Below are 27,167 nucleotides of genomic sequence, written 5' to 3'. Positions count from 1 at the left end.
TGTGTTCCAAAACCATGGCACTTTTTAACTTAATACTATATATATATATAGATTAAATTATATATAATATGATTATAATATTACAAAATATAATTGTTAATTGAATATAAAATATGATATTTATGTTACAGTAATTAATATTTATGTTACTCTATTATAAATATTTTTTACATATTGTTTTAATGTATTTCATATTTTATATTTTTAGTTATATTAACAAATATTATTAAATATTATAAATAATTTCCTTTTATTATTATTTCTATGGATAAAAAAAATATAGAATATAATAAATTCATAATAAATTAAAAACAATTTTAATAAGATAAATGTATAAAAAAATAATTTATATTGATAAAAAAAAATAATTAAATTTTTTTAATTTAATATTATTAATATTAATAAGTATGCAATTGTGTTAAAACGTTAATTGTTTCTTTCAATAAATACAAGTATTTGCAAGCAAATAAAATAAGAAGGGAAACAAATAATAAAGAACAGACTTCAGATGATGTTATCGGTCAACAAAACTGTTGACCAATGAAATTTTTGTTCAAGAAATTGATTGTCCAATGAGGATACAGAAATGACTCTGGTGGTAAGTAAAAGTAGTAAACAGTACGGTACGAATCGAGCTATCGTCGACGTCGAAGCTGTCAAACATGGCGAGAATGTCGATCTTGAATGCTGATCAAAAATGTGAATAGAAGGTTCGCGTTGCAGTGAGATTCGTGAATCTCGTGTATTCTCGTCGTCGGCAGAGGCCGGCGAGAGATGCGATCGGGAGTTAAACTGTCAAACCGAAAGTGAATGTGCCGAGTGAACGGCCCCGGCAGTTTTGCGGCCGGGATTAATCTAAGGGCATGCCAATTCGGAAACTATGGGTGCTCAACAGACTAAGGAAAGAATTGTTCCTGTCGGCTCTGCTGCGCGACAAACACGCAAACAGCCAAGAAACCTCAAGGAATCCCGTCTTGTTGGTTCTAATATATTTACGGAGCATAGCGGTAATTTCTTCTCTTATTTTTCACTCTCTCATTTTTTATCTTCTATTTCTTTCTTACTTCCGTCTCTTTTTCCACGTCTCTTCCTCACACTTTCTTCCCCTCTTTCCGCTAGTTTCTCTCTTACGTTCATGCACTTGCTTTATTGCAGATTAAGAATATAAAAGAATATAAAATAAAATAAAATTATAAATGATATGCAGAAACTATTAAAAATAATTATTTAATTATATAATTAATATATATACTTATGTTTATATATTATATATTATTTTTTTTATCAAATTGATTATTGATTATTAATAATTAGTTTTTTATTATAATTTTGTAAAAATGAATTTGTTATGTTATTTAATACCAATCTAATTAAATTTTTAATTTATTACAACAAATAAAATAGTATCTATTTATATTATAAATTTTTTTATGTATAAATTTATATTTCAAAATATAATAATAATATTTTTTATTATATAAATTGTTTTTATGTAGTATTTTCATAATTTTTCATAAATTTAATATTTTCATAAATTTAAAATATTAATATAATATTTAAAATATTAATATATTGTTATTAATTTAATGTGTTTAATTATATATATATCTATATACAATAATAAAGAAAATAAATAATCTTAAAAGATAATATTTTTTTAAAACATATTTATAAAATATTTATATGTAAAAAAAATATTAATTAAATTTGTATAATGTTTTGTTAAAATAAAAATTTAAAAATGAAAAATATTAAATTGATATTATATTTTATTAAATTTCATATAATGTTGTGCAGAAGCTCTTTTACAAAGCAGACCGCTACCTCACATTCCGGCATTACCAGATGGTGATCCTCCAAATGGATCCGGTATTCAGCCAATTTCACAACAAATGAATATTCAACAACATACTGGAGTTTCTTCTGCTGGGCTTTTAGAGGCTGCAAACAGGTTAAATTTTATTTTTTATAACATAAAATATGAAAAATATATAATAAAATATATAAATAAATTTTATTATTTTTTTATATACATATATTACATATAATTTAAAGTATAATATTTAATTATATTATAGATGGACTAGTAAAGAAAATCTATTAGCACAAGAAGAAGATGATCCCCAATTATTTGTTGCTCTATATGATTTCCAAGCAGGTGGAGAGAATCAACTAAGTCTTAAAAAAGGTAATTATTTTGTATAGATATATATTTATAAATACATAATCACATTTATACATGTATATTTTGTATTTTTTAAAAAAAATTATATCATATATTATAAATTATTTAAATTCAGGAGAACAAGTTCGTATTCTAAGTTATAATAAAAGTGGAGAATGGTGTGAAGCTCATTCAAGTACTGGTCAAGTAGGATGGGTTCCTTCAAATTATGTCACACCAGTAAATTCACTTGAGAAACATTCTTGGTATCATGGAAGGATATGTAGAAATGCTGCTGAATATCTATTAAGTTCTGGTATAAATGGTAGCTTTTTAGTTCGTGAATCAGAAAGCAGTCCAGGTCAACGCAGTATTTCTCTACGATATGAAGGTAGAGTATACCACTACAGAATTAATGAAGACAGTGAAGGAAAGGTATGACATTTTATATATATATTAATATTAATAATATGCTAAAATATAAATAGTATTATAAAATATTAATATTTTAGATGTTTGTTACAACTGAAAGCAAGTTTAACACTCTGGCAGAATTAGTACATCATCATTCAATGCTTGCCGATGGTTTAATTACACAATTACTTTATCCTGCACCAAAGCACAATAAGCCTACTGTTTTTCCTCTTAGTCCAGGTATATATAAAATAATAACAATTTAAAATAATAAATACAATTTTTAAAATGAATTAAAATTATTCTTTTAGAACCTGATGAATGGGAAATTAATAGAACAGACATTGTTATGAGACATAAATTAGGTGGTGGACAATATGGAGATGTTTATGAAGCTGTATGGAAGAGATACAATATGACTGTGGCAGTAAAAACATTAAAGGTCAATTTTTTAATGTATTGATTATTAATAGTATTAATTAATTAGTATTATTGTTTTTTTATATTTTTTTATATTATTTTAATTTATTTTTATTTTATAGGAGGACACAATGGCTCTAAAAGATTTTCTGGAGGAAGCAGCAATTATGAAGGAAATGAAGCATAGAAATTTAGTTCAGTTATTAGGTGTATGTACTCGAGAACCACCTTTTTACATTATTACAGAATTCATGAGCAAAGGGAATCTATTAGACTACTTACGAAATGAAAGCAAACATCAAATCAATGCTGTGGTTTTGATGCATATGGCTACACAAATCGCCAGTGGAATGAGTTATTTGGAAAGCAGAAATTTCATTCATAGGTATTCCTTAATAATTGAATAAAAATGCATGTTTTTGTATAATATATTTATATCAATGTTTTTAAAAATTTTTTTGTAAGAAAAAAAAATATTTTTATTGCTATTTTTTTATTCTAATTTTTTAATTTTTTTGTTTTAATTTCTAAAATGTTATTTTATTTATTATTTATAATTATTTTTATAAGTGATTTAATTTTAGTTTATATAAAAAAATATATTTTGATTCTTTTATAATTTAATTCTACATATCCATAATTCTACATGAAATGAATTTATCATATACTATTTTCATTAAAAAATAATGTATTCATTTCAGAATTTTGAGCAAATTTAAAATTTATGGGGAAAAGAAAGGGAAAGAGGGTATTGAAATTTTTGTGTATATTAAAAAGATATAACAAATAAAGTACATAAGAATAATGTTCACTTTTTCACATAATAATTATCATAAACTACTAATCTTTTTTATTTCACAAACTATAACTACTTATTCCAAAATAGTATAGTTTCGTGAATAAAGAATTAGTTCTAAGATAGTTTGTATTATGGCTAAAAGTAAACCATTACATTTGTTACATTACAATGTATTTTTTTTGTAAATAATTGTTTTTAAAAAAAAATTTACATCACAAGAATTTTTGAAAAAGTAATGACAGATTACAGTAATCATTATGCTACACATATTCTGCATGAAAAAATACATTCACTTAGTTAAGAGAAATGTTTTAAATTTCATCCTCTCCTCTTAAGAAACGAGCTCGCGTTAACATCGCGACTTTCGAAACAGAGATTTAGCGGCTCGAAACTGCCTAGTGGGTGAAAATCATCTGGTAAAGGTCGCAGACTTTGGCTTGGCTCGGTTGATGAGAGATGATACGTACACGGCTCATGCTGGAGCGAAATTCCCTATAAAATGGACTGCTCCAGAAGGATTAGCATATAATAAATTTTCTACAAAGGTAAAACAATTTTTTTATAATCCATAATATATTGTAGATAATATATTGTGGATAATATTGTGTAATTAATCATATTATATTTGTAATTTAAATTTATAGTCTGATGTATGGGCATTTGGAATTTTACTTTGGGAAATAGCAACATATGGAATGTCTCCTTATCCTGGTGTCGATTTGACAGATGTGTATCATATGTTGGAAAAAGGTTACAGAATGGAATGTCCTCCTGGGTGTCCACCAAAAGTATATGAATTGATGCGCCAATGTTGGCAGTGGTCTGCTGTTGATAGGCCAACTTTTAAAGAAATTCATCATTCTCTTGAAAATATGTTTCAAGAATCTAGTATTACAGAAGGTAAAATAATCTATTTGTATGCAAATGTAAAGAATAAAGATAAGGAATTTATACATATGTGTATTTAAATTATTGTAGAAGTTGAAAAGCAGTTACAAGGAGGAGGAGAAATTCCCTTACTTTCATATAAAAAATCTCAAACTGGTAGTACTGGTAATATTCATGGACTTGTTTTAGTTTCTGAGCCATTACCTCCTTCAGGTATTCATAAAAAATTCTTAAAATATTGTTTTATTGTGATTTAATTATAAATAAATTTATACTTTACATAATATACTTACATAATTTATATTTTATAATATATATAAATTTTAATAAATAATATATAATAATAATAAAATAAATAATAATAAATATGTGATTAAGACAAATTTTATTTTATTTTAGAATGAATGGATTTTTTTCATAAAGGCCTATTTTTGATATTTCATTTATTTATTGCAGATACTACTAGTTCAATAACAAAACTGAGTACATTCACAGGTGGTATATCAAGCAAGAACAATAGTAGTATCGTACAAATGAGACGTTCTACAAATAAAAAGGGAAAACAAGCTCCAGCTCCTCCAAAACGAACGAGGTATGGCATTTTTTGTTTCCGGTGTGACGAAACCTCGATTATTATAATTGTTATAATTTTTTTAGATCTGGTTACTGTAATAAATAAATAATTCAATATATTATATATGTACATATGGGATATATTTTATCTGCCATATTATTCACATTAATCTGCTTCTATTAAATTTCTTTCATAATCGAGATTTCGAACACCGACGAATATTGATTATATGGTGATACGATAATATAACAATTGGGTAACAGCTTGCTGTCGTCGTGCAGTTCGTTCCGCGATTCTGCCTATCAAGAGCAAGATACTCAAAACACTGAAACAAACACCATGAGTCTCGACGATGCCACGGATCTAAATGGTATTGATAAGATTCTCGAAGGTATTTTCATTCTACTTTAATCGAGCGTACTGATACGTGCACGTACTGCTTCAGTTTCCTACCGTAAGCTCTGTATCCAGCTTTTTATGCTCACTTCTTTCTGCATTTATGTCCTTTTTTAAATATATAATTAAAAAATTAAAATTCTATAATAAATTTAAAGATTAAAAAGAAATTTATTCATTTTTATATTACATCTTTATTAATTTATTTTTATTACTTTAATGAATATATTCAAGATAAAATATTAAAATAAAGAAAGTATATAAAAGAAAATATATTTTTAATTTTCAAAACATAAAATTTCATTATTTGAGCTTATGGAACTTGTTCGCTCTTAGCGAAAGGACTCTAAGCAGAAAGAAAATATGTACCGGTACGGTTTGTTGTTAAATGGGAACTCAGGTATTGCGCGAGATCTCGCGACGATGGCTCAAGGAACGATTGCTGCAGGAGGCTGTGAAATCGAGGAGGATGGAGAGGGTTCTCAGGGTACGGCGGAACCAAACTTTATCTCTCAACCTTCAACATCTCCGGAACCTATATCTGGCTTGACCTGTTCTCAAAAACAAATTAAACCGAGACCTTATCCATCAAAAGAGCCACTACCGCAAAAAGTAATTTTCTAAAAAGATTAAAATAAATGTTTCGAAAATTTTGGAAACTTATATTTAAATTTAATTTTTAGTTGGTACAAGTGGGTGCATTAGAAGTACAAAACGTGAAAAGAGCCATTAATCGTTACGGAACATTACCAAAAGGTGCTAGAATTGGCGCATATTTAGAGTCTTTGCGTCAAAGTGGTATGCCATCAAATCAAGAATCTACGACAGTAGCTTCATCCATAACATCTGGCACAGTGGAACAACATGAAACTATCGATAATTCTCAACATAGATCTCTTTCCCCTCGTCAAAATAATTTACGAAGTCAACCTCAAATGACTCGTAGTAATTCTTCAAGCGGTGTTGTTAATACTTATCAACCTCCAAATTCTCCTCGTGGTCGAGTAGTAACTGTAAGAAAGAATAATCAATCTGATGGCGTTGGTTTAAGAACTTTTCGGGTTTCGAGTAATTCTAATTTTCGTACTGCAAGCCCCTCGAGATCCGTTCAACCATCATTAGCTGATTTGGAGTTTCCTCCTCCACCCGCAGATTTGCCGCCTCCACCAGATGAAATTTTTTCCAATCAAGAACAAACTGAACTTCCACCTCCTATTTCTTGCAGTGAAATTTCTCAAATAAGAAATTCTCCTTTATCTATAAGAAAAGCAAAAAGTACAGATTGGCGTGCAAAAGAGGATGAAAATGAACAAGAAGACAGAAACGACGTTAGTAATGCAGAGCCCTCTGTAAAAGAAGCCTGTTCGAGGTTTGGAGTTAATTTAAGACGCAGAGAAACTCAAGATAGTTCAGGTAGAACTATCGATAATAAAAGGACGGGTTTTAAATCCAGAATAGATACCATTGAAACTGCTGCACCACCAGAAGAAGCACCTCCTCCTCCTCCGCCGCCTCCACCACCAATTTCAAACTCATCTCCTGATAGTTTTGAACGTAAACCTGGGATGAAAGAAATGTTAGAACTGAAATTGATAAATGAAATAAAGCAAAGTGCAGAAACAAAACATGGTACAACTACGAAAAAAACCGTAACAAGTAGTACTCCATCTGCTCTTCTGGATCCTGCTTCACAATTACTTTCAGAACTTTGTGCTAGTTTTAATATGGATACAGGACAAAGGTAAATTTTAATGTTTATATATCATATTACCTTTTTTTATTTATTTTTTAACTATTTTTAAGATATGTACATATATTTCATATTTTTTTTTACTTGTGCTAGACATGCTCAAAATGAGTATGCTGTATCAACTTTAAAAACTAATGAAGCAAATCAAGATCAACAGCATCATCCTTACAAAGATTCATCCATATCTTCTTCAACAACTGAATCTATACTTTCTGGTGGAAATGTCGGTTTTAAATTGAAAAGAGTAGACAAACGAAATAATCCACAAAAAGAAGAGACATCTGATGGACAAATAATTGATTTCAAAGCCAGACTTCGAAAAGTTGAGAATGCAGAAAAAGAAAAATCCTTAGAAGAGAAAAGTACTATCACTGAACAATCTTCAGAATCAGAAGAGCAACAAGATGATAAACGTAGAAGTACTGGTAGTATTAGTAGTTTAAAAAAACTTTGGGAAAATAAAGAATCTTGTGATAGTCAACCTCACAGTCCAAAACTTAGTGTTAGGGGAAATAGTGGTAAACAAGAAACCCTTGACCAAACAGAAGATTCTCCTGAAGATCATAGTGGAGCCTCAACTCGTAGTCAGAGGTACATAAATATAAATACTCATTCTTTTTCTATAATATTTATGTTGTTAAATGATAATTTAAATTATCAAATTAATTAATATTATTGTAATTTTTAAATATAAATAGTTTCAAATATTGATTATTTAAAACTATTATATATTAAATATTATCAATATTTGTAGCTCTGGTAGTAAAAGTGATACTAGACTATGGCCACCAGTTGAACCAGAAAAACCAGTGGTTCCTGCAAAACCACTAAAACCATTATCTTCTTCGACTAAACATTTTGGTTCTTCAATATATGCAACACCGAATTGTACGAAATCTCAACATGCAGAAGATGATTTAAGTAAACAGAATACAGATTCAAGAACTGCAAAACAGATTGTATTGGAGCTTTCAACATTAATTGAAAACAGCGTATTAAATTTGAAAAGTAGCTCAACGATAGTAATGACTAGCTGGTTGCAACTTTCAGACAAGGTAGGGTTGTTACACGGAATGTGCGCTAATCTTGCAGATAGTGGTATTGCTCCACATGCGCGGTTTCAATTTCGCGAGCTTCTTGCAAGGTTAGAGCTTCAGGCACGACAGCTTCGTGCAGCTGGCACTCGAAATGTTACGGAGAATACAAGACTTCTCACTGATCTTCAAAACACGATAAAAGATGTTGTCAATACCGTGCAAAGATAAATTAGAGAAATTAACATCGTTTTCTCTGTCTCCACCCTTGTTCTCATCCTCATTTGAATCTGACATAATATTCATATCTGTTACTCAGTATGTTTAAAACTTTATAAATTTTTTTCGAATTCTCAAATTTTATTCTTTTGAATTTTTCTGTTGAATTTAGCAATTTTATAATCTTTATTTAATTTAAATTGGTAATGAAGTTTTTACAAATTTTGATTACAATGATTTTTCTGATGATGATTTACAATTTTGTTCCTGGAGAAATACTCGAAGCCAAGAATATTTAAGAACAAGGCCTCAAATCGAACACGGCCTTAGTTAAATGTTATTTGATGGGAAAGTAATAAAAAAAATCTAAAATTTAAACATTGAATGAAAAAAAAAAGTATATTTCAATTTTCATCAAAACATCTTTTAATATAGACTGCGATTAGCTATTTTCGTTCAGATTTTAAAATATTATTATAATAAAAGTATTATTTTTTTGATATTAAGGAAAAAAGACCACATAGTACATAAATATAATTCATTTATATTTTTTATGTATTGAGTTTCGCAAAAAAAAAAAAAAAAAAAAAAAAAAAAAAAAAAAAAAAAAAAAAAAAATGTCAAGAGCAAAATGAGTCTAAAAATATAATTAAACAAGGATCACATATATTCTGGTTCCTTAAATTTTTTTAATAATAATTTTATAATGATAAAAAAAGGACGAGTAATCGCAGTTTATTAAAATAACAAAATATATATTTACTTTATAAATGACAAACATAGAAAAAAATACCTTTTGTATACTGAGCATTTGGTTCTTTTTTGTAAATTAATTATGATTACTTTAACGTCGATCTAACATGTATTCTGTATAAGTGAAGCTCTAAGTAAATCATACTCGTCCGCTATACGATAAATGTGGTGATTATAGTTGTCGAGTAAAATGTCTCGGTGTTCTTTCATCGAACTTTTTTGCGCCGTGCTTCGTAATATCGTATGCAAAGTTTTAGGCTAGATTATACATCGTAAGTGCGAAAACTTTTAAATGAATAAGCCATTTTAATGCGTGAGAGAATGTAACAACTTTTGTATTTGTATAGAATAAGTCGAATAACAAATATGCTTAATAATACAGTAAAACTTTGAATAGAGAAATTAATCAGAAGTCCTTTTAAACTGATGAACTTTATGATTAATCAATTTTTTTATTTAATAATATTTTTTAATTCCGTTTTTAATCCATTTAATATATTATTTTAATCATCATATTTTTTAAAATATTTGATATTTGTATATATATTTATTCGAATTAATTAAAGCTAAACAAATATATATATATATATTTATTGTTTTGTTTTAATTATTACGAATTTATTTTAAATATAGCAATTGTTCAAAGCATATTTTATTATAATATGTATTTTAAACATAAAAGTTTTTATTAGTTACAAATTTAATATTTGATAATTTAAAATAATAATTATATTAATATTGAATAATCGAAAGTTCGATTAATATTATAATAATCAAAAATAAGATTTGTATAAGAAATAATAATATACAAGGTTTTACTGTATGTATTTGTGTAAATCAGCGGGTGTAATTAATCAAAGTTCTAAATTTTTTGTTGTTTGCATATTACGTAGATGTTCTTCCACAGAATGCTAATAGAAAATAAAGACTCCGGATACTTTTTAAAAAATTAAAAAAAAAATAATTGTATTAAAAAGTAAATTAATTTTATAAAAATTTATTTTAAATGAAAATAATATTATCGCACTATTAATAATATCGCAAAGGAGAGATATATAGACATTCAATCTTTAAATGAAAAAATTAATACTTGTTTTATCTTATTTATTGTTTTTCTATTATAATCCATATAATTACATTCTAATTACTTAATTAGTTGAATTAATGAATCATTAAATCATTAAATTAAATGTATAGATCAAATTCAAATTGAATTTACTATTGTGGTAGTATTTTTAACTTAGCATTTAAATTATATAATTTCATTATTTTTTACATTAAAATTAGTAATATTATTTCTAATTCTTTTTTTTTTGGAAGTCTTCCACTAAAGTTTCCGGAGTCTGAATTTATTTTTTATTTGATCACTTAAAAATAAGAAATATGCAACGAGAACAAAAATTTTTCGATTTACCAATCAAGTCGTTTTCTCTTATAACACTGCCTATATATGGCTACTAAAATACATCGATCGACAACTTTTGTTATTCTATGATTCGGAATTTTTATTTTTCGATTTGATCCCAATCATTTCGATTCTTATTTTTTTTCTTTTTCTTTTTTTTTTGCATCATTTATACCTGTGATACACCGATCGACTTATCTTTTATCTTCAATAAAAACGCGAGAAAGAGAGGGAGAGAGAGGGTGGGAGGAAAAGAAAGACGAGTGATCGTACGAACGAATCTTTTTGAGAAGTTTTAAATGTATAAATTTTTAATTGGAATTTAAATCAATTCTTAGTTTATTAAAACAAAATATAAGATCAAAAAAACGTAATAAAATGTTATCTGTAAATACATATTTATTTATAAAAAATCACACATAACTTAATAATTCAAGTTTTTACGTATATTTTTAATAATTTTTAAGCTTGATCAAATTTATTTTAAAACAATTTTTAATTTTTATTGTAATCGTGTATTATAAGAATCGTTTTGTCTATTACAGAATAAATTGTCATATCATTAATACATTTTAATTATATAATTTTGTTTATTTAATCATTCTAATCATAAGTTATATTAATTAATAAGAAATAAAATATAAATAAAAAACGTTATGTGTGATTTTTTTTAAATTTAAGTAATTAGAGACAATATTTATAGACCATCTTAAGAAATATTATAAACTATATATTGATAAATTGATTTTGCTTAAAAAACTATATATTTAGAACTTCTCGGAATTTTATTAATCATTGGATATTTAAGTTGATGAGCCGTCAAAGGATATAAAATCGATGTTTTATACGATATGTATCATAGTAATGTTTACGTCTAAGTATTTATATCTATATTTATTTTTAGTTTCTTCTCGTGTAAAGTTATTCCTAAATGATCGACCAACGTACTGATTCACTAATACGAAAATTTTAATATCGCTTTATACATTGATATAAGACCGACGATAGAAATAAAAAGAAATATTGAATCAAAAAAATCTTCAAACATTTTGAAAACAAATAATTTTATATTATCTTAATTTACATTTTCTAGTGCTTCTTGTACTCGAAAACAATCGCTTACAATTTTCCATTTATCTCCCATTGCTGCAATTAAGAAGCTTTGGTTAAATGATTTTGATGTTTTATCATCATATTTTACTTGCCCTCCAACTTTTACAAGAAACGTCAATTGATCTGCCACTTCAGGACCTAAAATATAATTATATTAAATATATTAATTTATAAATTTTCATAAAAAATAATAGATACTTTTCTTTTATGAAAGGACATACACTTTTATTTTAAGTAGATAAAAATAATTAACTACAAAAACTTAAGATGCTTATATATATATAAATATTTACCCGTTATTGGTTGAGCATCTAAAGTAAAAACAGAATGATCTGAAGGTGGCAAATCTGTCCAAAATTTCTGTATATTATCTTTGCCTTCAATACCATTTCCATTCCATATTAAAGTTGCAGTATCCAAATATAATCTTGATATGAGCTAGAATCAATATGATATTTTGTATTTTTATTAATCTATTATATACATTAATAATATATAAAATAATTATTTTATATAATTATTATTTACATATCTACGTTTATCTAAACTTTCATAATAAAGCTTCGTAAATTCTTCAGCTGTTCGGCAAGCCTGATCAATTTTTGTTTTTAAATCCTAAAAAATAGAAAATTATACTATAAAGATTTTTTAATGATGTAAAAAAAATAATTTTTAAAATACCTGTTCCATTTTTAATAAAATATAAATATGGATTTAATTATCGATTAGAATAATTTTTAGGAAAATTTTAATATTTTTTATGTAATATGAATTTATATATATAAAACATGTAAATATAACCTCTATAATACGAACAACTTTATTGCAGAGAAAAGATTGAAAAAAATACTAATTATCATAATAAATTATTTTACAATTTAATTATCAATTTATTTTAAATTAATGTAAAATAATTAAAAAATATGATTTATTTTTTATGTTTCTGAAAATAAAATAACGAAAAACGTCACAATTTTCCCAAACTTCTGTTATTATTACTAGAGAAGAACTTGTGTTCGATATTCGCTATGATCGTAAAAAAGATTAGATTAAAAAAGAAATATTTTTCCTAAAATTTATAGAATCTTATATACTACTATTGTATGTTAATAATATATTAATGATTCCAAAAAAATATTATTTTAGATATATTTTACAAGGACATATCAAAAATAAATAAAATTTTACTTACTACACTTACAGGATAATAAAAGAATGCTGCTAAATTCTGTTTCGATTTTAATAAAATCCTATAAAAATATAAAAATTGATATTGAAAATTATTATAATAATAAATATAAGAAAAATATATAAAATATTTTTTTATAAAAAAACTATATGTATACATACTTTAGATATGAATGTTAACATGTTAAATATAATTAATTATATATCCGAAAAAAAGAAATAATTATAATATATTATTTTCATATATTCAAGTATAAATTTAATCTTCTTTTTTATAATTTAATATAATATTTATATATTATCAAATAAATATAAGTGAGAAGCATCAAAATTGGTTTTTAAGATTTGTATTAATACTAGTTATTTTATGATTGTGCCACCATAAAATAGCTTATTAATAAAAATTCTAGATAATATAGTAATTTATTGTGTTAAATATTTTTAGGAATAAATTGTTTAAATGATAACATATACATAAGCATTTAATATATATTAGATGAAAAATATAAATAAAAATTTTTCTGTTATATTAGCTTATTTATGGAAAAAAGATATAAAATATGAAATATTCTAAGAGAGCCAAAGAATATAAATATTATATAAAAAAAAATATTAATTTAAAAGACATTTTTTTTGAATCAAAGACAATTTTTTTTTATTAATTCATAATGGATTTTAAAATAAAATGAAAAAAAAATTATTACAAACACATATAGAGATTCCACAAGTTCTTATTCTGCTCTGTTTCCAGAATTTCTTATGGCCTATGAATAAAAGTGATTGCAAGATTTGGCTGTGTCGCGGGGTCACGTGACTTCGCGCTCAGACAGTTATTTTTTTAGGCATGATGGCGCCAAACAGCAGTATCCACATTAATGTAAATATAATATCGATTCGGTGTACTGCGCGAGGAAGAAAGCCATCAGGTATCCTTACGGAGGCTATTTGAGGGCATTGAGTGAGCTCGACTGGAGCCCTCGGCCCACGAAGTGAGTAAAACCGAGCTAGTTGCGGCTACGACTCGAATTGCTAATGAGGACATCTTGGTTAGGCTGCCGTGACAGAGGCGTACTCGGACTACTGCCATCTCGGAGTTACCGATCGAAAAATAATTCGATCTTTCACGATCAGACATACCGGCTATTATTTGTCACGTGCATCATCGCGCGCGAAATCACTCTCTCCGTCGATAGATCAATAATAAGGCATTTACTGCCTTCCGACCATTTCTATCTTTTTCTATTTCTTTCGTTCTTACTCTTTCTTGCGCGCGCGTGCGTGTTCATGTTTACGTGTGCGTGTCGAACTTGTGCTCGCGTGTTCATATCAACATCGTGTGCGTATACATTTACGTTCGTGCATACTTATGTTTTCATATTGTGTGTGTATATTTACTTATATTTGTGTGCATGTGTATTAAAATTCATCTGCGTGTGCGTTCAGATGTGTATACGTGTGTATCCAGATTCGTGTGCGAGTCGATCCTGTCGCCATCTGTATTGTCAATGTTGTCGGCCAGCAGGAACACCACCAGCCCAATGGACCCGTGAGCATTTTCGACTCTCCGCCCGATCTTCTTCTAGACGTCTATTCTCTCGACCGCGAGTCTCGATTTCCTCGTGTCGAGTCATCGAAAGTCTTACGGCGATTTTTTACAGTCGAGCCTCGGTGCCGCTCGAGCGTCGCCGCGGAGTAACTCCGTCGCAATGTTTACATGCCAGCCGCCACGGCGATCAGTTTCTCGAAGATCATTGTGTTTTTCCAACTACTCAAGGCCTTATAACGTTACGGAAAACCAATTTTGTTTAAATTATAACTCTTTTTGCTGGATTGTCCCATTTATAACCTCTCCGCGGCGGCCATCGAGGATCAACGGCCGCAGACCCCCTGCAATACAATCGGTCTATACCATGAGTCCTTTTCTCCGAATTTTATGCTTTCAAACATGTTTGCATTGTTATAGTTCTAATATAAAATTCTTAATGTCTTCTAGTTCTTAGAATTGTAAATTTGTGTTATCGAATAGTTCTAATCATAAGTGCTCTTTTTATAAATTTAGTTTGCGAAGGAATACTTTATGTTTTATACTTATGATCTCTGTGTAATATTAATTTATTTATATATATTTTATATTTTCTTGTATACAGAAGAACGTATTTTTTATAATTAGGTAATGAAAATTGTAAGGATATGAAATACGTTTAAATAATCATATTCCATTTATTTTTTTTTTTACACAATTATTATTATGTATTGTCATTGTACATATTATTTCTATTAGATTTGTCTTTTATCAATTATTTATTTGTAAAAATATTTATCAATTTAATATTTAAACAATGCATAAATTATTGAATTTATATATTGTTTTGTTTTTATTTTAATTTGGTATACTCCATTTCTTACATTAAGCATGGAAATTTTATTTTATGAAAATTATTATAAAATCATATGATATTTTACAAATATTTCTTTATTTATAAAAAATAATAAATGTTACACAGAGAATCATTTACAATGTATTAAGAAAAAATAGAAAATTATTTAGAAAAGTTTTAAATAAAAATTTTTTTCACTTTTCATTTAATTACAATTATTTTTTATTTTTACAGCTTTGAGAGGAACCAGCTTTCTAGATAATAAATACATGGACGACTATGTAGTGAGTAATTAAATTAGTACTTTTTTTTTCTAATATTATTAATCATTTGTATAATTTATAATAATAGAACATTTTAGGGTGCGCGCGGTTTTCCTGCACGTGCCACGTACCGCTAAATCATTTGGTATAATAGAATGGCACAGCGAGGCAAACGGATAAATAGAAACGACAATGATTTGGCGTCTTGCCCAGGCGCAATCAAAAGGCGCAAATGTAGGCTGGGTCCAGCGACGGGTTCGTCGTCGCTGGCAGCTACCATGGGGCCCTCAGAAGAGGAGGAGACGATGGCGTCGTCCAGTCAAGGAGGGGCATCCTGGACCCCCAGACCACTTTGTGACATTAAAATCTCTAGTATATATAATCGTTCTTCTGCTGAGGCACCTGCAGAATTATTTCGTAAGGATTTGATTAGCGCAATGAAATTACCTGATAGCGAGCCACTAAGTCCCAATGAATATTGGGTTATTACTGATCAATGGAAGCAAGAATGGGAGAGAGGTGTTCAAGTACCTGTTAATCCAGACTCCCTACCTGAGCCAACAGTCACTATCACACAAGCAACACCCATAAAGCAGCACAGTGAATTCAAATTGTAAGTTTTGTATAAATATTATTGTTTTATATATATAATATATATATCTGAAAATAATTATTATATAAAGTAATTATATATATATATATATATATATATATATATATATCTGAAAGTAAATAATTTTTAAATATAAATATTCAAAATTTATATTAAACTTAATAAATAACTATATTAAATATTTTCAGTGTCATGTTGTGACACTTTATTGATATTAATTATATTATAACAATTGTTATATTATAAGCAAATAATGCTAGTATGTTTTTTATACATTTAAAAATTAATTATACATAATTTAAAATTTCAAAGAAGTAATAATATTTTTAAAACTATAAAAATATATTCCAAAAATAATTTAAAATTAAATCTTTACTTTAATCAAAATATTGTTTATATATATTTAGTAAAAATATAATTTTTCGTATAATGATAAATATTTTCATATAAAATATTATTTTGTCTATTTAAGTTTATAATATTTAAGTTTATAATATTTATAATTATAATATATAATATAATTTTAAGTTAATAATATTCTTTGATGATAATGTTTTTATAGACCTAAAAAATTTGTGAGGATATCTCGTGATGATTATTTCAATCCTGAAGATCATCACTTAAGCACAACGCCAGCAAGAGCAGAAAAAGCTTGTGCTTATGATCTTGATGATACTGATATTGCTTGGTTGGATGTATTAAATGGTGAACGTGCACAGGTATTTTTGAAATTTAATAATTCTTGTAAAAATTCATTAAAAAAATTTTAAATAAATCAATTAAAATAATAAATTTTATTATTTATTATTTAATAATAATTTTTTAATTAAATAATAATCTCTATAATAAATTAAATATATTTTTTATTTATTATTTTTTTTACTTTATATCTTTAAAATATTAAAAATTATTAGATTAGAATATATTTAAATGATTAAAATTGTATATTATTATATATAATCTATTTTTTTAAAATATAGGAATAAATATTTATTCAAAATTTTATAATATTGTTATTTTACAATTTTAGGCTGGTCAGTTGCCTATTACAGAATCACAATTGGAACGTGTGATAGAAGAATTAGAAGTTCGTTGTTGGGAAAGAATACAGACTATAGTAAAAAATGAAGAAGGTCTTGGTATTGAGTATGATGAAAATGTAATTTGCGACGTTTGTAGATCTGTAAGTGAATAATTTTATAAATACCAATAATATTAAAAAATAATGGTTGATTATCAAAAAAATATTATTTTATTAGCCCGATTCTGAAGAAGGAAACGAAATGGTATTTTGTGATTGTTGTAACATATGTGTACATCAAGCATGTTATGGAATTACTTCAATACCAGATGGTTCATGGCTATGTAGAACTTGTTCTCTAAGTCAACGACCAGATTGTGTTCTTTGTCCTAACAAAGGTGGTGCTATGAAGTGTACTCGTAGTGGCCAAAAATGGGCTCATGTTTCTTGTGCTTTATGGATCCCAGAAGTCAGCATTGGTTGTGTTGAAAGAATGGAACCTATTACTAAAATATCTAGTATTCCAGTAAATATAATATATTCATATGTCAATATACATTTCATAAAAAGAAAAATTAGAATTTTAAATTCATAAATTCTAATAAATTCTTACTTGCAGCAAAGTCGGTGGGCCTTAATATGTGTACTGTGTCGAGAAAGAGTCGGTGCTTGCATCCAGTGCAGTATAAAGACGTGTAAAACAGCTTATCATGTAACGTGTGCCTTCAAATATGGCTTAGAAATGAAGGCAATTATTGAAGATGAAATGGCCGACGATGGAGTAAAATTAAGGGTATGTATTTAATAAAAAGTTNATTACATTTTTATTTTTAATAATAAATTTTTATACTTATACAGAAATGATATTAAAACATTAATTTAAAGAATATTAAATTATAATAAAAAATTTTTTTGAAATTTAAGAATAAAAATGAAAATATTTTATTTATAGTCCTACTGCCAAAAACATAGTAGAACAAATACAAAAGATAAAGTTCAAGGTACTGGAAGCAGTATAGGAAGTGGAGGTGACAAGGCTGGATCAGATTCCGAAGATGCGGAGTCTAGAAGGCGCAAAAGGAAAGATATGACTTCTGAGGAAAAAAATCAAGCTCGTGCTGCAAAGTACGTTTTTAATTATTTTAAACTTTTATATTTAAATCATTTTTTATGATGTAACTGTGCATCTATTTTTTTATTAGATTACAAGAAATTGAAGCAGAATTTGACAAACATGTAAGTTTAAAAGATATTGCTTCGCAACAATTAGACGTGGATCCTGATGGCATTGTCTATATTTATAATTATTGGAAGCTCAAAAGAAGGGTAAGTGACATTTAAAAACTTGATATGTTAATTGAAAGTAGTAATAATATGTATATTATCAATTACATTGTCATTAACATTATAATTATTTTATAATTAATTAATTAATTAATTAATTAATAACATTATTTTTTATTTTTTTTAATTGTAATTATAATTTATAACTTATATTAAATAATCATTGGTATTAATAAAATTTCAAATAAAGTTTTTTATTTATCTTAAAATTTCTTAATTGAATTAAATATTTAGATCAAGAATAAGTTAAAAAAAAAGAAAAAGAAATAAAAAATAAAAAAAAACTAAATATAAAATTTTGTGTTTGTATCAAATTAATTTTTATTACAATCAAATTAATATTTGTTGTACGATATATATTAAATTGATTATATTTATATATGTATTTATATGACTTTCTTTATTTAATTTAATAGGCTGGTCATAATAAACCATTATTGGCACCTCGTTGTGGAGAACTTTCGGGTAGTGGATCCCGTAATCAAGGACAAGCAGCCGATCTCGAAAAAATGAGGACATTCGTGCAATTACGTCAAGATTTAGAAAGAGTTCGAAATCTATGCTATATGGTTGGCAGGAGAGAGAAACTGTGTCGATCTTTCCTTAGATTACGAGAGCAGACGTTCCACAAGCAAGCTTTAGTAATGTCAGGTCCACCTTTACCACCGGCAGCAGCTGCTGCTGTAATGGAAGCTAATCATGGACCTTCAATATATGATCGATTATATTCTCATCCTGATTCAGAAGATCACACTCATGACTTTGACACAATTGTTGCTAGAATTGCTGGTATAGATTCTCCAACTAGTGAAGAGAAGAAAACTCAACAACAACAGCAGCAGCAACAACAACAACAGGACTTCAATGGTGCCTCTAGTAAAAAACTGTACTTCAACGGCTCCGTCCGAAGAAAGAATCTTTATGGCAGTGATTTATCATCTGTCAGTAGTAGTGAAACGGATGCGACAAAAGCAAAAACTGAAAAGTCGAAAAACTTAAAACTTGAAACTGAATCGAGTACAGAAGAGGAAACCAATGTTTCTGCAAAAACCAAATTATCACGAAGAAAGACGAAAAAAGCTGTTCAATCGGTTGAAAAATTACATTCGACAGTTAGGGAAAATAGTGAAAATGAAAAGCTTGTGAATAGTAGATCACATACTCTCGAGCACATGGAAAAAGAATTAGGAAGTGCATCTGGCAGTGAAAGTGATGAATTGTTAACGTTAAGCGGTGGAGCAACAAAACATTTTGTTGCTTCAGCTATTTATTCAGATACAGATTCCGATTCTCAAGAACATGCGTCTCATTCTGCAGTGTTAATTACAAAAGCAGCTGTAAAGGAATTTTCCGCGGCAAATTTGTCAAAAAATTCGCAGAAAAACTTTAGTAAGGATTCCAGACATGTCGAATCAACGTATCACAATACAGGATCGAAGAATAAAGAGAATCAAAATAAAACTAGTGTTAAAAAGAAAGAATACATACCTTCTGCATTGATTGTTCCACAAAGACAAGCTGCGAAGAAAGCTTCGGAAATCATGCAACGCACACAAGGCAAAAAAGATAATTCAGTGCCTGAAACTATGTCAGAAATAATTAAGTCTCCTGTCGAGGAAATTCCAAAATCTTCTTCCTCAAAGCAATCAAAAGACAAAAGTCCTAATAAAAAACAAAGAGAAAATAAACAGTCAAAAGAAATTAAAAATAATGATGTGTATGATTTCGATAAAGAATTTGGAGATGGAACAGAGATTTTGGCATATGTACCACAGAGACAAGCTGCAAAGAAAGCTGCAGAACACATTAAAAGTGGTATGGGTACTAAAACTACACAGCAAATCGAACAAGAAACATTCGATGGAAGATCGAAAAAGGAATCTCCAGAGACAGGAAAAAGGAAAGAGTTTCGGAAAGATGATATTTCTAGAAAAGAAGAATTATCTTCGCGAAAAGAAGAAATATCATCTTCGTCATCATCATCATCATCGTCTTCATCTTCTTCTTCGTCCTCATCTTCTTCCTCATCTTCTTCTTCCTCGTCATCTAGAAAAGAGGATCTCTCATCTAGAAAAGAAGAATTGGTTTCAAAGAAGGAAGAATCCTCGAGAAAAGAAGAAATCTCGAAAGAAAGTCGTTCGAGAAGACCTAGGAAATCAAGTACGCGAGAGACAGTGCTTTCAAGTAATAGTGATAGCAGCAGTAGTAGTAGCAATAGTTGTAGTAGTTCTACAGAAAGTAGCAGTGATTCTGAAAATCCGGAACATAGGAAATTTTCAGATGAATTGATAGATGGTTCTTCTGCTACTACTTCTTCTGAAAGTGATACTGGTAACAGAACAAAAAGCAAAGCAATTCCTAGTTCAGCGAACCGAAGGCAACAATCTAGCAAAACATCACCGGAACGACAAGAAGCTGAAAGAAAATCAATTTCAGGGCGGAAACTCAAGAAGCTGCCCGAGAAGAAGCTTAAAACTTCCGACGGGCGGCGGGGACCTGAGTTTCAGCCGCCTATTGAGAGAGAGGAACCTCGTAGAACCTGCAAAGAACAGCAGCAACAACAGCACCAGACACAACAAGAAGCAAGTGTCAAAAAGCAAGATCAAAGAGATAAGAAACAATCAACAGCAGCAGGAACGGAGGTTGATGAGGATTTGCTCGTTGGGTCTGGAGATCATGATGGGTCAAGAAATATTTTTGGGACCAGGCCTACCAAAAAGTCGGGTCAAGTTGGTAAGCAGCAATCTTTACCAAGAAAAGAAGATAAAAAGATCAAATCCGAAGGCAGGAAGCGAAAACCAAACGAGTCCGTTGCGAAAGATGAAAAGAGTGGGAAAGAAACGGTCAAAAAATCGGAAAAACGGTTAAATGACAAACAATCTATTAAAGTAATAGAAAAGAAAGACGAAGAACAAAGTAAGAAAGATGAACAAAAGATTATCGATCAAGAAAAAGCTGAGTGTACGGATAGCTCTTCAAAAAGTGAAGAGAAAAAAGTAAAGAAGATTGGAAGTAAAGATGCAATAAATATCTTAGAAGAAGAAATGAAACAACGTAGAGCGGAAAGAGACAGTCCGAAAAAATCACTGAGAGGACTAGACAAATTACTAGAAAAACGTGAACATCACGATAAAATGTCTAAAAGTAAACTTTCAGAAATAAAAATTGAAAAAGTTATTTGCGATGAAGAGAAAGAAGAAAAGGAATCTATGGAAGAAAATCAACAAATAAAAGAGGTTATAAAGAACGAAGATCGTAAAAATCATATTAACGAAAGCAACAGTACTATTGAAAAACCAAAACCAGAAGACCGAATAGAAGAAGAAATAATAAAAAAGGATATTACTGAGATATCTCAAATTGAGAAAATTACATCTGGGAAGAAGAAAACCGATCGGAATCTGGGGAAAAATCAGGAAAATGCTATTGAACATCAAAGTGTTGAATTACAAAATATCGAATCTCAAACAATTTCTCTGGAAAATGTTCAAAAAGAAAGCAACGAAGATGATAATGGTAAATCTATTTTGGAAAGAGTCGAAAACTCAGAAAAAGAGCATCAAAAAAGACGAAAATCTGCGAATAGATCAATCTTCTCACCACAACATGGCAAAGATGCAAGTGTTTCAGAATTGTTTGATTTTGATCAAGATATGTTAACAGAAGAAATAGTAAATGAAGATGGATTCGGTATATCTAGGGACGCAGAAGAACGAGGTGTACCATTAAGTTTTTCATTCAATAATGAATTATGGTTTAAGGAAGATTCAAAAGAAGATAGTGCTAGAGAAACGTTGCATCTTGTAGAGAAACTACGCATGGAACTCTCAAAAAAGTCAAATTCTAGTCAGATTGAATTAGAGGTAGTACCTGTAGATGGTGAAGTTAAAAAGGAAGAATCACCTATAGAAAAGACGTACGAGCAACAGCAACATCAATCACAGCAACAGTTACCATTACAACTTCAGCAACAACAACAAACCACTCAACAACAAGAAAAAGAAACAAAAATTCTTGAGCCTATCACAGAACCAGTTTTGAATGTGAAAAATATTGAAATTTCTGAAGGAGAGATATCTACTAACGAAACCCGTTCCAGCAGTTGTAAGAGTACAATAGAAGAAAAAAGGAAAACTTGTTACTCGAGTGGTAACGATAGATATGCAGCTTATGAAGAGGATCGTGAAACGAACAAAGTAAGCTTGGTGGAACGATCAAAGCTTGATCGAGCAGAGACTGACGAAAGATGGGTTCCACCTAGTATCAATAGTTTTCAACTCAGTGATGTGCAACATCTTAATGCTTTAATGGAAACGCAAAATCGTCGATATGGAAATCATCAATTTCCTAATGAATCTATTCCAGAAAATGAATCTATTGCGCGTACTCATTTGAACGCGCCGAGTATACAAGAACAATATCTTATGCAGCAGCCACATTCAATTCTTCACAGTCAGCAAGAATCACACGAAAGAACGATGCTCGATCAACCAATATCTGAAGAGAATCCTATGGAAATGGTAAATAGACATTTAATAGGATTGCCAGCATCAGAGGATGATCAGGCTGCTGAAATGATGGATAGAGTGCTCGAAAAAGAAGATGACGTTGTCAGACAACAGGAATATGATCAAAACTCTCCGTACAATGATATAAATGGTCGTCCAGACACTAGATGGGCAGAAAGTCAAGTTTTACCTTCTCGTAGATCCACATCTTCTTCGATTACTTCCGCCTCTTCCGCAGAGGATCATTCTATTCCACCGTACAAGAATGTGGCTGGTATTCCATTCCCACCATGTTCCATGGAAACAACGTATTACGCAGATTCTAGTTACGGTACTGGTCCAGTCAGTCTGTTTCCGCCACAGTCCTGCGCGGCACCGTTACCTTATCCTTCCCCTGGTCCAGCTCTTTTTCCACCAGCATTTGGAGCAGCTTTTCCAGGAGCTCAATCATTGTTACCCCACGTGAAGCCATTAGAAGATTCGCTTAATCTACAAGCTTCACCATGTACTGCAGCGTTCACGTCTTCCTCGCACAACATGGCGCTTACAGCAGCTATGGTCTCACCTACTAAAATAGTTACGCCACCTCCACCACCACCTCCACCACCTCCCCAAGTCACTGCTCCACCTACAGAATCCATAGAGAGAACGCAACAACAGTTACAAACGCAAGTAGCCGATTCGCCCTCTTTATCAATGAATTTCTTGAACACCGTAGCACCGGAAAATCATACTAATGATACCGTTGTCGAGAGTCTTCAAGAAGCTTTGGCAGATGGTAAAAATCAACATTCTGGGAAAAAGTCGCCTTCTAAACCTACTAGAACCTCTGCCCGTGTCACATCATTACAAGGAAAGTCTCCGGGGAAATCTCCAAGACAAGATACTCAAAAAAACGTTCCTGGAGCGCGAGGTCGTGGCAGAGGGACAAAAAATTCGACGCAACATTCTGGTTATAGGGGACGTGGACGTGGAAGGGGAAGAGGACGAGGTAGAAGCGGTCAAAACTCAGGACTTTCTTTGGTTTCCGGTGCTGGTATCGGTCAACATGATGACTCTATTCAAAACAAGCTAGTCGGTACGGTATACGATTTTGATTCCGACGAAGATTCGACCAGTGAAGCAAATATTGCTGATTTGCGTACTATGAGAGAGCGAAAGAAATCAACTGATGCTGCAACGGCTGGAGTTGAAAGAAGAGATTCCACGGTCATGGCTTCTGGAGAAAGCATTCAGTCAAGACTCTCTAGTCCGGGAGGCACAAGAAAATATTTGGAAGATAGGAGACTTTCTTGCTCTCCAAATCATGATGATTCTGCCGTCGTGGAAAGTCAGTCAAATGCCGGACAAAGTTTTGATACCGTCCTGCCACTTATTCCTGGTCCTGTCGATATGAGAACGTACAATTCTACTCTCGATGCTTCAAGCTCTTCCACTTTACACGGTCAGACATATGAGAATCATTTCCTCGGTACTTTCACCGGTGTTTCAGCGAATGATCCTGCCCTTCCGGATATCGAGGAAGATCTAGAAAAAGAACTAAGATCCGCGCTGATCAAACAAGGTCAAGAAGATTGTTCAAAACCGAGTTTTGATGCAAGTATCGACGCTTCATCTTCTGGCTTTGTAGACACTAATAAAGTCTCTTTGACAGACTCGAGAAATCAATTGAAGGTCAAGATTAAAGGTCCTTTCCTTGATGCAAATTATGTTGCTACCTCGTCAGTACCACCGCTTGCTCAACAGGCACCAGTAATAATTACTCCAGCCGCTACCAGTGCTTCCATCGCTTCCGGAACGTCAAATCTTCGACGAATGCGAAAGAAGGAATTGCTCAGACAGTATTGTTCTCAGGATATGAATATGGATGAGACAGGATGTGGAAACCTTGCTACATCCGCACCAATCATAATGCCACAAATCAATCGCACAGTAATAACAATTCCTAAAGCGGTCGCCTCGATGACCAGTATACCTACAAGAGAAGACTATAAAGCAGTTGTCGATGCTAATATGGAAAAGAAAAGAAGAAAAGAGAGATCTACAGGATTCTTGGATGCTAATGAGGAAGAGGGAAGCATCGAGAGGAGGCGTGGTAGTGCTACTAACGGTGCTAGTTCTAGTGGTAATGCTCCGATTGGTAATATAGATCGTAGAAGAGGAAGACAGAGTAGCGGTGGTAGATCAACAACAACGACTACTACGACTACTACTACGAATAGTGGTCCACCGAAATTGAAAATCAAAATTGGCAATAGTATAATTGGTGGACAGGAAAGCGGTCAAGATGATAGAACGAGAATCAGACCACCGAAAAAACGATTAAGTAGTATTCCTAGTACACCAAGTATCGAAGAATTAAGAAGAGAAAGTATGAAATTTAGACGTATGATTATGGCCGGTTTCGATAATGATGAAAAATTAAGAGGCAAAAGTAAAAAAGATAAGAATGGTAAACGAAAGAAGCGACAGTCGAGTAGAAAAGAAGCTAGGGTACGTATCCTTGAGGGTGGAACCGCTCCACCAAAATTAATCATAAGATTAGGCAGAGGTAACGATTCTCCGGATGAATTACCGATTTTACTCACGGATGAGGAAGAAGAAGAAGAAGAGGAACGACATCCGACTGATAGTAGAGTAGGTCCTCCTCCTCCAGAACCTGTCAAAGATGAGCCTGTTTATCCATCTGTAACTGCTAACATAGAAGAAAAACAACCTACTGATCCAGACACTGGCGGCAGTGCACCTAGAAATGTTCGTTCGGCTAAAGTTACGCCGATCAGATTAAAATTGACACGCTGCCAAGAAGGCTATGAGCTAAAGGGCTCGCCTGTTCACGGTGAGGAGTCCAATTTAATGACGGAGAAACCACAAAGTCCGGAAGTTCCAAATGAAATAAGAAATCCACCGATCAAAAACCAAGAAGAAGAATCCTCTCGAGAGGAGGAAGATGAAGAAGAGGAAGAGAATAATAGTTCTATACAAAGGGACTCCTCTACATGTCCTGCCGCGACAAATATACCGCAAGGATGCCAAGTTAGGTGATAATTAATGATACTCGTGGAGTAATGGGGCAAAGAACATAAATACATACATACGGTGCTTGTATGATTTTTACGAACGATCGATAAAGAAAATGGACTCGATATACGCTTGCGGTTACAAGCTGCGAAAACATATTGCCGTAATAAGGTGAAAAAACTGTTCCTCTAAGTTACGGTCCAAGAAGATCGAGGTATTGCATATTCTTACAAGACAAATTTATCATATTTGTTGCAGCGTATCGTTGGCTTAGTGGGAAAAATCGGAAAAAATCAGAGGACGCTTGATATCGTAAGAAACTTCAGATATTTTTGGTATTTATTTTAAATTAAGACAAATTTTGTATTTTGTCAATATTACTAAGTTGAATTTTACTTCAATAATAGATCAAGAATAATCAAATCATTAGTGATCAAATATTTTTGTTTTGCAGATAGTTCCATTTAGGTTCGAGATCAATATTTAATCAATTATCAATAGGAAATTAATATCGAGTAAGAATATACATGGTTGATAAATTATGGAATATGAACTTTGTCAACTGTTCCCACTAAGCCTATGATATGATAATTTTTGATACAGCATTTTTATGATTTCATGCAAGATTTTACAAAATTGTATGTAAGAATTACTTGCATTACTCTGTTAATAATATTTATAGACCATGTTTTTTATTTTATTATTATTACTATTATTATTATTATAATTATCATTATCATCATCACCATCATTATCATTATGATGATGATTGTTATTATCATTATGATTATTATTATTTTTATTATTATTATTATTATTATTATTATTATTATTATTATTATTATTATTATTATTATTATTATTATTATTATTATTATTATTATTATTATTATTATTATTAT

The 27,167-nt window shown here is 30.0% G+C and overlaps 3 protein-coding genes across 18 annotated transcripts; 2 read left to right on the top strand and 1 right to left on the bottom strand.

The window, feature by feature from the left end:
* The first annotated feature begins 648 nt into the window (after window positions 1-648).
* On the top strand, window positions 649-9,238 carry LOC122715711 (tyrosine-protein kinase Abl). 7 transcript variants are annotated; one of them, XM_043938101.1, is made up of 16 exons: window positions 649-1,007; window positions 1,798-1,951; window positions 2,079-2,188; window positions 2,301-2,599; window positions 2,677-2,818; window positions 2,890-3,020; window positions 3,121-3,383; window positions 4,171-4,342; window positions 4,442-4,697; window positions 4,776-4,898; window positions 5,142-5,277; window positions 5,541-5,629; window positions 6,104-6,267; window positions 6,339-7,396; window positions 7,499-7,996; window positions 8,160-9,238. In XM_043938101.1, the coding sequence occupies exons 1-16, from the start codon at window positions 881-883 to the stop codon at window positions 8,668-8,670; spliced, it is 4,233 nt and encodes a 1,410-aa protein (XP_043794036.1). In that variant the 5' UTR covers window positions 649-880; the 3' UTR covers window positions 8,671-9,238. The 7 variants fall into 7 exon arrangements, with proteins under 7 accessions (XP_043794036.1, XP_043794034.1, XP_043794031.1 ...); XM_043938099.1 differs by having other exon boundaries at window positions 5,541-5,650; XM_043938096.1 differs by having other exon boundaries at window positions 5,541-5,650; window positions 6,056-6,267.
* Window positions 9,239-11,861: 2,623 nt separating this feature from the next.
* LOC122715706 (NTF2-related export protein) lies at window positions 11,862-13,010 on the bottom strand. 2 transcript variants are annotated; one of them, XM_043938089.1, is made up of 5 exons: window positions 12,611-13,010; window positions 12,458-12,544; window positions 12,223-12,367; window positions 12,022-12,067; window positions 11,862-11,962 (listed from the first exon to the last, which is right to left on the bottom strand). In XM_043938089.1, exons 1-5 carry the CDS (start codon window positions 12,617-12,619, stop codon window positions 11,950-11,952), a joined length of 300 nt encoding a protein of 99 aa, XP_043794024.1. In that variant the 5' UTR covers window positions 12,620-13,010; the 3' UTR covers window positions 11,862-11,949. The 2 variants fall into 2 exon arrangements, with proteins under 2 accessions (XP_043794024.1, XP_043794023.1); XM_043938088.1 differs by having other exon boundaries at window positions 11,862-12,067; window positions 12,611-13,006.
* A 909-nt stretch (window positions 13,011-13,919) lies between these two features.
* Window positions 13,920-26,951, top strand: LOC122715705 (PHD finger protein rhinoceros). 9 transcript variants are annotated; one of them, XR_006346892.1, is made up of 12 exons: window positions 13,920-14,106; window positions 15,730-15,779; window positions 15,857-16,371; window positions 16,934-17,090; window positions 17,402-17,554; window positions 17,631-17,918; window positions 18,012-18,185; window positions 18,345-18,517; window positions 18,595-18,718; window positions 19,153-26,436; window positions 26,524-26,577; window positions 26,720-26,951. XR_006346892.1 is itself a non-coding variant. In XM_043938085.1 (11 exons), exons 4-11 carry the CDS (start codon window positions 15,914-15,916, stop codon window positions 26,287-26,289), a joined length of 8,664 nt encoding a protein of 2,887 aa, XP_043794020.1. In that variant the 5' UTR covers window positions 13,920-14,106; window positions 14,169-14,453; window positions 15,730-15,779; window positions 15,857-15,913; the 3' UTR covers window positions 26,290-26,951. The 9 variants fall into 9 exon arrangements, 6 of the variants coding, with proteins under 6 accessions (XP_043794020.1, XP_043794017.1, XP_043794019.1 ...); XR_006346891.1 differs by having other exon boundaries at window positions 26,524-26,600; XR_006346890.1 differs by having other exon boundaries at window positions 26,524-26,951.
* Window positions 26,952-27,167: the final 216 nt, after the last annotated feature.

The sequence above is a fragment of the Apis laboriosa genome, unplaced genomic scaffold, assembly GCF_014066325.1.
Source record: "Apis laboriosa isolate Shangri-la unplaced genomic scaffold, ASM1406632v1 scaffold40_cov151, whole genome shotgun sequence".
Taxonomy (NCBI): Eukaryota; Metazoa; Arthropoda; class Insecta; order Hymenoptera; family Apidae; genus Apis; species Apis laboriosa.
Note: the sequence above shows the minus strand (reverse complement) of the source record. Positions and strands in the feature narration are given on the sequence as shown.